Source organism: Artemia sp. Qi Xiang Cuo, chromosome 4 (genome assembly GCF_049724085.1).
Source record: "Artemia sp. Qi Xiang Cuo chromosome 4, ASM4972408v1, whole genome shotgun sequence".
Lineage (NCBI taxonomy): Eukaryota > Metazoa > Arthropoda > Branchiopoda > Anostraca > Artemiidae > Artemia > Artemia sp. Qi Xiang Cuo.
In genome coordinates this window covers 35,977,207-35,992,715 of record NC_142797.1, presented here as the reverse complement: position 1 = coordinate 35,992,715, position 15,509 = coordinate 35,977,207, and the positions used below count along the sequence as shown (strand labels likewise).

At 38.7% G+C, this 15,509-nt stretch overlaps 3 protein-coding genes across 3 annotated transcripts in view; all 3 read right to left on the bottom strand.

The window, feature by feature from the left end:
• LOC148953059 (putative sodium/potassium/calcium exchanger CG1090) overlaps window positions 1–478 on the bottom strand; it is a 138,668-nt gene extending 138,190 nt beyond the window's left edge. Inside the window, exon 1 of the mRNA XM_089088273.1 lies at window positions 384–478. Coding sequence (XP_088944399.1) covers window positions 384–446 — 63 coding nt within the window. The 5' untranslated portion in view covers window positions 447–478. The remainder of the gene's footprint in view (window positions 1–383) is intronic.
• A 483-nt stretch (window positions 479–961) lies between these two features.
• Window positions 962–1,894, bottom strand: LOC148953058 (histone-lysine N-methyltransferase SETMAR-like). Its single transcript, XM_089087855.1, has 2 exons — window positions 1,529–1,894; window positions 962–1,303 (listed from the first exon to the last, which is right to left on the bottom strand). The coding sequence occupies exons 1-2, from the start codon at window positions 1,892–1,894 to the stop codon at window positions 962–964; spliced, it is 708 nt and encodes a 235-aa protein (XP_088943981.1).
• A 5,621-nt stretch (window positions 1,895–7,515) lies between these two features.
• The window catches only part of LOC148953057 (uncharacterized), a 50,210-nt gene continuing 42,216 nt past the window's right edge, over window positions 7,516–15,509 (bottom strand). The window contains exons 5-6 of the mRNA XM_089087854.1: window positions 8,918–9,162; window positions 7,516–7,926 (exon numbers count right to left, since the gene is read on the bottom strand). Of these exons, the coding sequence (XP_088943980.1) occupies window positions 7,516–7,926; window positions 8,918–9,162 (656 nt within the window). The remainder of the gene's footprint in view (window positions 7,927–8,917; window positions 9,163–15,509) is intronic.

The window sequence follows — 15,509 nt, the reverse complement described above, 5'->3', positions numbered from 1 at the left end:
TTTTTCAACTGACAGTAAGGAACCACATTAAAACGTAAAACCAACAAAAACTATTACGTGCATGAGGGGGATGACCCCCTCCTCAATACTTCGCTCTTTGCGCTAAATTTTGAATTTTTGTTCCAAATATTTAAGAATAACTCCTGAAAGACAATGGTAGACTAATTAGAATAATGAGCTCTTTTAAAAGTTCTAAAAAGCTTTAGCAAACACAGGAACACACTGAGGAGGTGGCAACCCCCTCAAATAGGTGACAATTTCTGTTCGTTTAAAGTTTTAATTTTCCTCCTTACTTTCAGTTGAAAAAAAGCTTTTTTTTACAACGGAATAGAGCAGAAAATAAACTTGGAATAGAGCAGAAAAAAGTAAATTCTGAATCTTACCTGAGCTACAAAAACACCAATGATTGAGGTAGCTAGCTCAGGAGCCGAAGATCCAGCAGCCATAAAAGTGGCCCCAGCCACGTCTTGCTGAATTTGAAGGCCTAAAAAAAAAGAAATATTTCACATTTAGGGCTTTCGACTGTCATAGATGACCTTCCCTCTAGTCAAGTTGGTACTTGGGCCTTTGGCTATCTCAGCTGAACCTCGTTTAAAAGTACCCCAAAAAGAAGTACAACCCACATCTCACTGAGTTTCAAGGCCTGAAAAACATAAAAAAAAACAAAGAAGAAGAAAAAATACAGCTAAGATGACATTAAAATTTTATACATAATACACAATACATATTTATATGTATAATATATATATATATATATATATATATATATATATATATATATATATATATATATATATATATATATATATATATATATATATATATATATATATATATATATATATATATATATATATATATATGAGGGTTGTTTTTTAAGTAAGTACCGTTTTGGAATTAAAAAAAGACGTGCAAAGATATCGCAATAATTTTATTTTTACATGAAAGCCTGTACCTTAATCTACTTTTCCACATAATTTCCGTGAATATTGAGGCACTTGTCATAGCTTGGCAGCGGTTTTTGAATATCCTTCTCATAGAATTCTCCTGCCTGACTTCTTAACCACTGTAACACAACTCTTTCGACTTCGTTATCGTCTTGAAGACGCTGACCACCCAGGTGTTTCTTCAAGTGCAGGAACAAATGGTAGTCACTGGGCGCCAGATCAGGGCTGTATGGAGGATGATCTAGAGCTTCCCATTTAAAAGATTTGATGAGATCTTTGGTCCGATTAGCCAAATTTGGACGGGCATTGTCATGCAGCAAAATGATGCGCTTACATAACTTGCCACGTCTTTTGTTCTGGATTGCACGACGCAGATTGTTCAATGTCTCACAATAAGACGCTGCATTGATTGTCTTATTACGAGGCAGAAACTCCACTAGCAATACTCCTGTTTTGTCCCAAAAAACTGTGCACATGATTTTCCTGGCAGAAATTGTTTGCTTAAATTTCACTTTTTTGGGTGATGATGAATGTCACCATTCCATGGATTGTTGTTTTGATTCTGGTGTGTCGTAGGCCACCCATGTTTCGTCACCAGTAACAATTTGGTCTAAAAAATCTTCACCTTCATTGTGGTACTGCTCAAGGAAAGTTAATGCACTGCCTAAACGTTGGGTTTTGTGCAAATCCGTCAATATTTTGGGAACCCAACGTGAACACAATTTCCGGTAATTCAAGTTCTCAGTCACAATGCGATACAAAACACTACGAGAATATTGAGGAAACCAGTCGCACATTGATGAAATTGTAAAGCGTCTGTTTTCTCTCACTTTTTCTTCCACTTTTTGCACCAAATCTTCATTAAAGACCGAAGGACGCCCACTCCGTTCTTCATCATGCACATTTGTGCGGCCATCTTTAAATGCTCTCACCCATTTCCTTACCATTCCATCACTCATAATGTTTTGTCCGTAAACTTCACAGACTCACGATGAATATCGATCGGTTTTACGCCTTTACTACTACTACTACTAACAACTCATCGCAGCACCAAGCCACCTGAGGCCAACACAGCTACGCACGCTCCTCCTCCACCCCAATCTATTCAAAGCCTCCCTTTTTACACCCGCCCACGAAGTTCCCATTTCCTTTAAATCTTTCTTTATGACGTCCTCCCGCCCCTGATGGGGACGATCTGCTTTCCGTTCAGCCCTAGACGGTTGGCTGAAAAGAATAATCTTCGGCAATCTGTCATCCTTCATCCGCACAACATGCCCTAACCGCCTCAACCTTTCTTTCATTATAGACCTAGAAAGCGGTATTGAACCATATTTTTCGTATAGCCTAGTGTTTGAAATACGGTCAGTCAGCCGAGTACCCAGAACAAGCCTTAAGCAATTTCTCTGGAAAACATCTAGCAAATCTTCATCCGCTTTTCGGAGCGTTCATGCTTCAGAGCCATATTTGACCACTGTCATCACTGTAGCTTCTAATATTCTAATCTTGGTTTGCAGACCTATCTTCCTATTCTTCCAGACTTTTTTTAACTGTGAAAAAAAACCCTGAGCCTTGGCTATTATATTTTTAATATCTTCACTGCTCCCACCATCTTTACTATTAATACTACCAAGGTAAGTGAAGCTACCCACCTGATCAATCTTTTCATTACCCAACGTCACCTTTTCATCTTCACTTATTCCTAGCCTTAGTGACTTAGTATTCCTAACATTAATTTTCAAACCAATATTAGCACCCTGAACTCGCAAAACCTCTAAAACTTCATTCATTTTGCTCACACTTTCATCTAGGATGCTTAAATCATCAGCATAATCCAAGTCCAGGAGACATTTTCCTACCCATTTGATTCCGTGGTCTCTCATTGCCTTTCCTGTGCTCCTTAAAACAAAGTCCATCAAAATAATCCATATAAAGGGGGATAGAACAAAATCCTGCTTAACTCCTGATTTAATACAAAACCAGCTGCTAACCTCATTTCCTACCTTAACCGCAGCAGTGTTATTCTCGTACATAGCACTAATCACTTTAATGTATTTGTCTGGTATACCATACAAGGATAAAACCTAAGCACTAAGAAAATCGTATAACCGCCCGTACTTCACAATCGGCGGGACTCACGATTGTCGGAGGCATCTTAAACACTCAGTAAACAACGTATACAATTAAGAATCAGACTGTTATGGTAATGGCTTCAGTGCGTAGACAAGAGATGTAGGTAACCACCGCGCATGCGCAGAACGATGACCGTAGCGCTGTGGTGGTGGAATCGCAAAAAGGCACTTACTTAAAAAACATGCCTCGTATATATATATATATATATATATATATATATATATATATATATATATATATATATATATATATATATATATATATATATATATATATATATATATGCAAAGATATCGCAATAATTTTATTTTTACATGAAAGCCTGTACCTTAATCTACTTATCTACATAATAATTTCCGTGAATATTGAGGCACTTATAGAGTGGCACCAGTTTTTGAATACCCTCCTTATAAAATTCTGCCGCCTGACGTGTTAACCGCTGTATCACAGCTGTTTTGACTTCGTTATCGTCTTGAAGACGCTGACCACCCAGGTGTTTCTTCAAATGCAGGAACAAATGGTAGTCGCAGGGCGCCAGATCATGGCTGTATGGAGGATGATCTAGAGTTTACCATTTAAAAGATTTGATGAGATCTTTTGTCCAATTAGCCACATGTGGACGGGCATTATCCTGCAGCAAAACGATACCCTTACTGAACTTGGCACGTCTTTTGTTCTGGATTACACGACGCAGATAGTTCAATGTCTCACAATAAGACGCTGCATTGATTGTCTCATTGCGAGACAAAATCGCCACTAGCAATGCTCCCCAAAAAACTGTGCACATGATTTTCCGGGCAGATATTGTTTGCTTAAGCTTTACTTTTTTGGGAGATGATGAATGTCGCCATTCCATGGATTGTTGTTTTGATTCTGGTGTGACGTAGGCCGCCCATGTTTCGTCACCAGTAACAATTTGGTCTAAAAAATCTTCACCTTCATTTTGGTACCGCTCAAGGGAAGTCAATGCACTGCCTAAACGTTGGGTTTTGTGCAAATCCGTCAACATTTTTGGAACCCACGTGAACACAATTTCCGGTAATTCAAGTTCTCAGTCACAATGCGATAAAAAACACTACGAGAGTATTGAGCAAACCTGTCGCACATTGATGAAATTGTAAAGCGTCTTTTTCTCTCTCACCTTTTCTTCCACTTTCTGCACCAAATCTTCATTAAAGACCGAAGGACGCCCACTCCGTTCTTCATCATGCACATTTGTGTGGCCATCTTTAAATGCTCTGACCCATTTCCTTACGATTCCATCACTCATGAGGTTTTGTCTGTAAACTTCACAGATCTCACGATGAATATCGATCGATTTTACGCCTTTAGCACTCAGAAATCGTATAACACCTCATACTTCACAATCGGTGGGATTCACGATTGTCGGAGGCATCTTAAACACTCAATGAACAACGTATACAATGAAAAATCAGACTGTAATGGCGTCAGTGCGTAGACAAGAGATGTAGGTAACCAGCACACATGCGCAGAACGCCGACCATAGCGCTGCGGCGGTGGAATCTCAAAACGGTACTTACTTAAAAAACATGCCTCATATATATATATATATATATATATATATATATATATATATATATATATATATATATATATATATATATATATATATATATATATATATATATATATATATATATATATATATATATATATATATATATATATATATATATATATATATATATATATATATATATATATATATATATATATATATATATATATATATATATATATATATATATATATATAGTCCAGAGTAGTCACGGTCACAATCACAAGCACTAAAATTAGTCATAGTTTCAGTTGCAAGCACTAGCAGTCAGATTCATAAGTAGTCGCAGTATTAGCAATACTAGCTCTTAAAGTTTCAGGTTGATACCTTAATCCGTTCCCGGCATATTGCTGATACGTCCTTTTGACAGCCTGCATGCACGTGCTGTTTTTGGATTTGTTCAACATACTCCAAAGTGTTCTCTGGAAGTTTCACCTTAATGGCGTTAGCCATTCCAGATATATTGCAGATACGACATTTTGACAAACTGGATGCACATAATTTCTTTTGATTTAATTCAACATCTCCTGAGAGTTTTAACTTAATACCCTTAGTCATTCCTGACATGTAGCAGATACGCCTCTTGACAAGAATGGAAACAAGTAGTGTTTTCTTTTTATGTAAGGCCCGTTTTTTAGCACTAAGATCTTACATCTAAGATCTTACATCTTTCTGTAAAGATTATAGTTTTTTAACTCATCTTTGTTCTAAGATATTACAGCTCACTGATGTTAGCAAAAAGTGTGAAGACGGCCACTGTTCTGCCATATATAACAATGATGAAAGAACTTTGATGATCTACTCATCATTGTTCTCAGACCGCTGATCAGAGCAGAATGGTGAAAGACGTTTGCACAAAAACGACCAAAGATGTAAGATCTTTGTTCAAAGTTTTCACTTTTAAGCGTTTTCTGACAACGGATGTAAGATCTTATCACATTGATGAGTGAAAAAAGCCCCTATAGTTTAATATTTCCCTCAACTTTCACTGGAAGTTCAAACCTAATACCATATTCTCTTCCTCAGATATTTGATCAATACCAATTTGACAGCCTTATTTTATTTATTTATTTCTAACCCGTCACTACAAAAAAAGCAAGAAGACGGAGTACAACATAATACACAAAAAAGAAAAAAACAGTACAGAACAAACAATTAAAAGCACTACATCGACACTACTGCCGCAGGAGGGACGCCCCTCGTGCGACAGCCTTGCGTTAAAATTGTCAATTTGTTCTATAACGGCCTGACATGGTTCTGTAGCTTTATAATGAAGGCTAATATATGAGTTATGCGTGCACAAAGGTAGTCTCAACAGATGCTTTGCATAAAGAAAGTAGTAGGACCGAATTTGCTTTATGTCTGATTTCTGAAGCATTGTCCAGGAAGGTGCAATACACAGAATACGTGGCAACGCTGTTGCATTATACAACCTAGCTAAAATCATGCGATTAAGACGGAGTTTGTTTGCCACAATGTTACCATATGACGCCGAAATACGCTTTTGCAGGTGGCTAACTACGAGCGAGCGGGTAGCTCGAATGGAAGTCCCGACAGGAAGGCCTAAAAAAAGTTAAAGAAGACACTGGCTGAACGATAATATCACCAAGTCTAATAAATGCATCAGTCGAATCATTCCAATTAAAAAGAACAATTTCAGACTTAGCTGCATTGAAACTAAGACCAATTTTCCGGTCTTTATTATTTAACATTTTAAAATCCTCCTCGAGGCGCGCAATGGTCCGACAAGGCATAAACACGTCACCAGTATAACAAATTAGACTTAGATTCAAACCACGTACTATGGGTGAACATTCAATTTATGATTGTGGCTTTATTATTGTATTATTAAAAAAATCAGGTGAAATATTAGATTCCTCTATCACTCCCTCATAAACTGGTAAGACGACATAAATATCGCTCATAACAGGAATATAAAAACGGACCACGAATTTACCATATAAATCCTGATACGCTCCTATCACCGACGGGTTGACCCCCCCCCCTCTTATATGCCGAATATAAAATATATTCGTGGACGAGCGAATCAAATGCACGGTGCACATCGTGGCTACCAAGAACTTGGGATTCACTAGCAGCATCATTATCCAAAAGTATAGCACATTGAGCTGAAAGGACATGACCACACCCTAGTCCCATCTGAAAGCCAAATTGCCCCGAAGGAGCGTAACGTTTTGACCGAATTTCACCGCATGTTAACAACTCAAATAACTTACAAAAAACATTCGACACAGTAATGGGTCTATACGAACTGCAGAGGTGGGGAGGTTTACATCGCTTTAGCACGGGGATCGGTTTACCTTCTCAAAAAGATTTTGGCACTATTCCAAGAGGCGAACATCATTTGGTACAGTAATCTCAGGAGGTCAATCAGAAGATCACTACTAAAATCAAGAGTAGCCCCAAAGATACCATCAGTACCCTTACTGAATTTCTTTCTCAACTTCATTATAGCAAAGATAACCATACTTCGTGTCACAACAAAACCACTACTTGTATGGTATTGTAAACTGCAGCTAAGGTTTTCAGCATGTTTAGCACTAAGATTGGAGGGTGAAGGTGCAAACTCTTGGCGGTAATGGCCTTCCCAGAGATCATCACCAGGAACAGAGTCCGGCGTAGCATAAGGTTTGGGTCACAGGGCATGTTTCCAAAAGACACTAGGATTTTGGTTCACGCTGTCCGAAAAATTTGTTATGCAATCGCTCCTGTGCTTGTTTAGAGCCTTGGAAAATACACGGTTTGCGTGTTTCCGGACACAGTTAACCCAGCATGTGCGTGGTCTGTCGTAATCACGCCGGACTTGGAACCAAAACTTAGATTTCTGAAACACAGATTTCAGTTCGGAGTTCCGGGACCAACCTTGAATTCGCGTTCCACGCCTGTTTTCACTGTCGGCACAGCAGCTTTTACGCCGCATCTAATGGCATGGCAAACAAGAGCACAATAAATATCCATAAGCCCCCGAGTATCATCACGAGAAATAACTGCAGATTTTTGTAAAAGAATAAAAGGGATCTTAATCTTGCGAAGGATTGTATCATAGACTGATTGGGAAGATGATGCGCCTGTCTTTTCCCACTCTTCTTTGAAAAAACAGACTGTAGTCTTGGCTGTTGGGGCAGCAGCAAAAATTTTTACGTTGACAGTTATCGGAAAATGGTCAGAAGTGTATGTTGAAGCCAGGACTTTCCCTTTGTTTTGGGACAGATTTCCTGATGCTAAAAGATTTTGCAAGACGTTTGGTCGCTAGAGCAAAGCATTTTTTAGATTTTTTGGACTTATAATCTGTTGGAAGGTAAGTGTTAATAACGGTCTGATTCGCAATTTGAATATAGATATGATTAGCTGAGGTCTCCACGAGGACAATGGGAAGTGCTTTATGAACTAGGGTATCAATGCCGCCAGAGGGTCTGCCGTGGCTTAGAAGACATTTGGCTGGCGAAAAAAATAATACGTGGAAATCAGGGAATTCAAGGAGCTCCTTATTGATCTAAATTAGGAAATGTTCTTGCAAACATAATATTTCGTAATTCCTCAAGAAATCTTCAATTACAGGGCGCTTATTAAGAGCATCGCCATGTATATTCCAGGAAATGACGGTAATTTCCATGGTTAGGCTTCTCTGCAATCACTTAGGGCATCTTACGTGATAGCAGGTGTGAGACGACGAATCACAAGCTACACAATGCATCGGCTTTGTAAGGGGTTGTCCTTTAATGAAACGTGTTCAGGACTCGCGCATCGGCCACAGACATTTCATTTGTACGCGAAGCCACTTTGTGCCCATTTTTATGGCACTTGTAACACTTGAGAGGCAAAAAAAAAATGAAGTTTTTCACATTTAATCGTTCTATTCCAACCACTGGCGGGCTGTTGATGGCAAGTTTGAGGTCAGCTTCGGTTCCGAAATCTTCAATTACAGGGCGCTTATTAAGAGCTTCGCCATGTATATTCCAGGAAATGACGCTAATTTCCATTGTTAGGCTTCTCTGCAATCACTTTTTGGTTTTCAGGGCATCTTACGTGACAGCAGGAGTGAGACGACGAATCACAAGCTACACAATGCATCGGCTTTGTAAGGGGGTGTCCTTTGATGAAACGTGTTCAGGACTCGCGCATCGGCGACAGACATTTCATTTGTACGCGAAGTGGCTTTATGCCCATTTTTATGGCACTTGTAACACTTGAGAGGCAAAAAAAAAATGAAGTTTTTCACATTTAATCGTTCTATTCCAACCACTGGCGGGCTGTTGATGGCAAGTTTGAGGTCAGCTTCGGTTTCGAAATAGAGTTTAAATGCCTGTGCAGTACCACTATGTTTGACCTCAATTACGCCCATGAAGAGGGCCTTCGATTCCTCCTCTGTAACATCCCGAGGTACTTGCGTAACGATACCGATGTATGATGGGGCCTTAGCACGGGCTTCTAAGTTTGGACCTGACTTTGCTATTTTTAGGCGATGTTTGTGGCGGCCTTCTTGTTCTTAATAAGTAGCTTATTTTCAGTTTTAAAACGCTTCAGTTCAACAACTTCATCACAGTCATTTTCGCACAATTGGGTAATAAACACCTTGCGGGATTCAGAAGTTTTTATTTCAAGTGGAAAGTTTCTTATTACCACTGCAGCGTAGGATAACGGTTTGGGAGGGGGACGGATGTTTTTGAAGTCTGGGTAAGTAGTTGACTGAATTTTTACTGACTTTACGATTCTATAAATCCGTCTACTTTTCTGAAAATCTCATTGACACGGGTAATTACGACTGGATTGATTTCGTCTGCAGTTGTAGGAACTTCTTGTAGGTCTACTATCACGAACTTTGGACGCTTACATTTCTGATCTTTCTCCGCCGAGACCATTGTACGACATAGTTCTTACACGTTGTTAATTAAACAAAACTTTTTCCACAAAATATTGGAAAAAGTTCCACATTGGAAAACTACCACAAATCAGCATCTATAAATAAATGAAACCCGAAACGAACTGAAATTACAATAAATAACCGACTCAAACTCAAAACGAGCAGAAATTAATATAAGTTGGGCGCAAAACACCTATGCCTTCCCAAGGCCAGAACAAAATTTGCACTTTACTGAAAAAAATATAAATGTTTTTACTTTTATAACTTTGATAAATCAAATAATGTTACCATTTTGATTAATAAATATCAGTATTTGTATATTAAACTGACAATGCACATTCATTTGTATTTTTTCAGTAAAGTGCACATTTTTTTCTGGCCGTAATTTCTGTTCGTTTTGGGTTTCATTTATTTATCGATGCTGATTTGTGGTAGTTTCGAGCTTGGTAGATTATTTGATTTTATTTTTGCTAATTTTTTGTTTAATGGAGTTCTTTGCTTTTCTTTGAAAAACTTATTTTGTGGAAAAAGTTATTTTTCTTTAATTTCTATTCGTTTTATATTGACATAGTCTTTTCAGGGAAAAAGAAAATAACAATTTAAATCTTTTCATTTTTTAAGACTTTATAGTTTGGCCTGCTATTTGTATGCTGGAGAAAAATTTTCAGAAATTTTTAACAACAGACGCCATTTTAAAAATCTGAATGCAAATAGTACTGTTCAACTTAGTTTCATACCTCCTCTAGTTGACCTGAAATGGAAAACTTGATACCATTCGCAAAAAAATCTGTTTACTTTTTTTGGTAGCTTGGATACACTTACACTATTTTGATTTGTTTAAATTTTAAGAGCAGAAGTAGCCTCGAAACTTTGAATATAATACCCTCAGTCGTTCTTGGGATACTGCTGAGATATCTTATTTGGAATTATCATTAACACAGTGCATTTTGATTTAATCTTAAGGCAACATTTAGTTTTTAAACATAATGGGCCAATTGGAGAGTGGAGTGGAAGGGGGATTAGTTGCCCTCCAATCACTTTCGATTAATAAAAAGGGCATCAACCCTTTCTATTTTGAATCGAATTTGCAACTTTCGAAGTTCCCACGACAACTCCTTCGATACGAAGTGCCCTGGTCTAAACAACGACAACATAAAATATTACTAATCACTTTCGACTATTCAAAAGGGCACTAGCCTTTGAATTTCCAATCGAATTAGCCTTTTTTGAAGTTTCTACGACAACGCCTTCTTTAGAAACCTTACATGCGCCCAGGGCATAATTTAAAACCCTTGTCCTGAGAGTTGTGGGGGAGTGTCCTTCTTAAAAATGTATTTTCTATCTGGAAATCAACTAACCTACGCCAAACAAAATGGCTGTCTCAAAATTTTGATTGGATGTGTTTGGGTGAATGATGGACGTGGGGGGGCCTATTTACCCTCCAATCCATTTTTACTATCAAAAAGGACACTATCCCTTTGAATTTCCAATCAAATGAGCCCCTTTTGAAGTTTCTATGACAACGCCTTCTATAAAAACCTTTTAGACCCCAGGACATAACTTAAAACCCCTGCCCTGAGGGTTGTTGGGGAGTGTCCTCCTAAAAAACATATTTTCTGTCTGGAAATCAACTACGCTGAACAAAATGGCTATATCAAAATTTTGATTGGATGTAATTGGGGGATTGATTGGCGTGGGGGAGGGGCTAGTTTCCCTCCAATCACTTTCGACCTTTAAGAAGGGAACTAGCCCTTTGAATTTCCAATCGAATGAGCCTGTTTTGAAGTTTCTACGACAACGAGTTCTTATAAATCCTTATATGCCCCCAGGGCATAACTTAAAACCCTTGCCCTGAGGGTTGTTGGGGAGTTTCATCCTAAAAAACATATTTTCTATCTAGAAATCAACTACGCTGAACAAAATAGCTATCTCACAATTTTGATTGGATGTGTTTGGGAGAATGATGGGCGTGGGGGGGGGCTAGTTGCCCTCCAATCCCTTTTGACTATTAAAAAGGGCAAACTCCCTTTGAATTTCCAATCGAACGAGCCTGTTTTGAAGTTTCTACGAATACGTCTTCTATTAAAACCTTATATGCCCCCAGGGCATAATTTAAAAACCTTGCCCCGACGGTTTTGGGGGAGTGTCCTCCTTCAAAAGATATTTTCTATCTGGAAATCAGCTACGCTGACAAAGTGCCTATCTCTAAATTTTGATTGGTTGTGTTTGGGGGAATGGTAGGGGTGGGGGGGGCTAGTTGTCCTTCAATCACTTTCGACTATATAAAAAGGCACTATCCCTTTGAATTTCCAATCGAATGAGCCTGTTTTGAAGTTTCTACGACAACGCCTTCTATAAAAGCCTTATATGTCCCCAGGGCATAACTTAAAACCCTTGCCCTGAGGGTTGTGGGGGAGTGTCCTCCTCAAATACCTATTTTCTATCTGGAAATCAACTACGTTGAACAAAATGGCCATCTCACAATTTTGATTGGATACGTTTGGGGGAATGATGGGCGGGGGGGGGGGGGATGTTGCCCTCCAATCCCTTTGGACTATTAAAAGGGCACTAACCCTTTGAATTTCGAATCGAATGAGCCTCTTTTGAAGTTTGTACGACAACGCCTTATGTAAAAACCTTATATGCCCCCAGGGCATAACTTAAAACCCTTGCCCTGAGCGTTGTGGGGGAGTGTCCTCCTCAAAAACAAATTTTCCATTTTGAAATCAGCTACGCTGAACAAAATGGCTATCTCAAAATTTTGATTGCATGTGGTTGGGGGAATGATGGGCGTGGGGGGATTAGTTGCCCTCCAATTACTTTCGACTATAAAAAGGGCACTAGTCCTTTGAATTTCCAATCGAATGAGCCTGTTTTGAAGTTTCTACGACAACGCCTTCATTAAAAAAACCCTTGCCCTGAGGTTTTTGGGGGAGTGTCCTCCTCAAAAACGTATGTTCTATCTGGAAATCAACTACGCTGAACAAAATGCCTATCCCACAATTTTGATTGGATGTGTTTGGGGGAATGATGGGCGTGGGGGGCCCAAGTTGCCCTCCAATCACTTTCGACTATTAAAAAGGGCACTAGCTCTTTGAATTTCCAATCGAATGAGCCAGTTTTGAAGTTACAACCACAACACCTTCTATAAAAACCTTATATGATCCCAGGGCATAACTTAAAACCCGTGTACTGAGGGATGTGGGGGAGTATCCTCCTCAAAAACATATTTTATATATGGAAATCAACTACGCTGAGCAAAATGGCTATCTCAAAATTTCGATTGGATGTGTTTGGGGGAAAGATTGGCGTGAGAGCGGGGGGCTAGTTGCCCTCCAATCACTTTCGACTACTAAAAATGGCACTGGAACTCTCGATTTCGAATCGAATGAGCCCCTTTTGAAGTCTCTATGACGAACCCTTCTATATGAAGTGTCCTGCTTAAAAAAAAAAATTAATAAACTATACATTGTCAACATTGATCTTATATGCCCTCAAGACATAACTTAAAACCCTTGCCTCGAGGGTTGTGGGGGAGTGTCCTCCTCAAAAAGATATATTCTATCTGGAAATCAACTACGCTGAACAAAATGGCTATCTCAAAATTTTGATTGGATGTGTTTGGGGGTATGACGGGCGTGGGGGGGGGGTAGTTACCCTCCAATAACTTTCGACTATTAAAAAGGGCACTAGCCACTCCAATTTCGAATCGAATGAGCCCTTTTCGAAGTTTTTAAGACAACTCTATTTTGAAATCAGCTACACTGAACAAAATGGCTATCTCAAAATTTTGATTGCATTTGATTGGGGGAATGATGGGCGTGGGGGGGGGACTAGTTGCCCTCCAATCACTTTCGACTATAAAAAGGGCACTAGCCCTTTGAATTTCCAATCAAATGAGCCTGTTTTGATGTTTCTACGATAACGCCTTCATTAAAAAACCTTTGCCCTGAGGTTTTTGGGGGAGTGTCCTCCTCAAAAACGTATGTTCTATCTGGAAATCAACTACGCTGAACAAAATGGCTATCCCACAATTTTGATCGGATGTTTTTGGGGGAATGATGGGCGTAGGGGGGCAAGTTGCCCTCCAATCACTTTCGACTATTAAAAAGGGCACTAGCCCTTTGAATTTCCAATCGAAAGTAGAAATGGGGGTACCAGCCCGACGATTCACCCCTGCTGCCACCTACAACTTTTTTTAACACCATATATGAGCACGAGAACCACGTGGTTTATGGTTTTTGTCAATGAGAATTTGAAAAACAGGAATTTTTTCACATTTATGTATATTTTCATGGATGATTATGTGTGTTGGTCGATTTATTTGATGTTTCTATGTGTAATAACTCCGGAGCAAAGGTTGCCCATGCGCATTGAATTCTAACGGGAACAATGTTATTGATCTAGGACTCGAGGGGGAAGTGAATTTCCGAGAACTTGATTTGGTAATCGATCGTGAATGTCATGGTGTCCAGAAATAGTATTTGTTGTTGTTTGTTGCTCCCAGCAATGATATTACTTTCCTGGAAACAGTTAGATCACGTGTTTACTTCTCAGCCAATCAGTGAGTCCGTTACATCCCCCCTCTCAACCAATCAGAGGGCTGGTTACATATGGTTTTCCCCGTTACATAACAATTCGCCCTTGAGATTTCGTATATAACGGACATGCAATGTGATTAAATTATCAGAAAGTATTGTGACACAATGGATAGAACACAAGAAATTATTGATGAACTTGAAGCCTTGGCAACTTCAATTTACCATGTAAGTTCTGTTTTCATTATTTTTATTTTCAAAATAAAATTGTTTTACGTGGTCACCCTCTACTATATTCGAGTAAACCCCCCCCCCACATACAATAAAAACATCACTTTACAATCTTTATACTCACTAGAAAAACATAAAATATATTCTTTTACCGTCAAAACCTAACCCCATCCCCCATTGTTTTACAACCAAAATTCTAGCAAAAAGAAATAATTTTCTTTCGAAAAATTATAGCCTTTCTCTATTGTGATTTAAAGTGTCCACTGACTTCCGTCAATGTTGTTATTAACCCACTGTGGTTTGACACAGGGCTCTCCGGCGCGAGGCATATAATTAGCTCTGACCCTTTTTCCTATGTGTTTACGAGCGCGGCAGCCAAAGTCACAAGGAACTGTTTCTCCGTCAAAATTAAATACATAAAATATTTTCTCTTACCCTCAAAACCTAAACCCCCCCACCATTGTTTTACAATCAAATTCTCACAAAAAGAAATACCAGTTCGTTAAATTCCTTCCCTCTATATTTCCAGCTAAATCCCCCCCCCACCCATTGTTTTTCAATCAAATTCTCGCAAAAAGAAATACCAGTTCGTTAAATTCCTTCCTTCTATATTTCCAGCTAAAGCGATCGCTGACTTCTGTCAATTTTTAATGAAAATATCGCTATGGTTTCGACACAAGGTTCTCTAGCGCGAGGCCTATAATTAGCTGTCACCCTTTCCCCTCTGTGTTTACGAACGCAGCAGCCAAAGTCAAAAGGAACTGTTTCTCCGTCAAAATTAAAATACTTTGAGGCAATTGTAATAATTAGGCGCAGACGCAATGTGCTATTTTGGAGAAGAGAAACAGATTATTTTCAAGCTTTCTTTCGATAAAGTTTCTTTTATATTCCCGGGGAGGGGGTGCGTGAATCCAGGATGTTTTGCTGGGGAGGGGGTTAGCACTTTTAATAGTGACAAAATAGAAAAGATAATTGTTTCTTACCTTAATTGCTTCTTCATCATTTAGTGATTTTAGCTATAACATTTGAATAAAAGGTAGTAAGATATGCCTTTCGCTTGAATAAAACACATGATTAACTCAATGAGAGGGTAGACTTAGGGTGGGTTAATTTTCCTAAATTTAGGGGGAGAGAATATGGATTTTTTGCTTTACTAAAATGCAATACTTTTCTAAACAAAATTGTAGTTAATAACTTTCTTT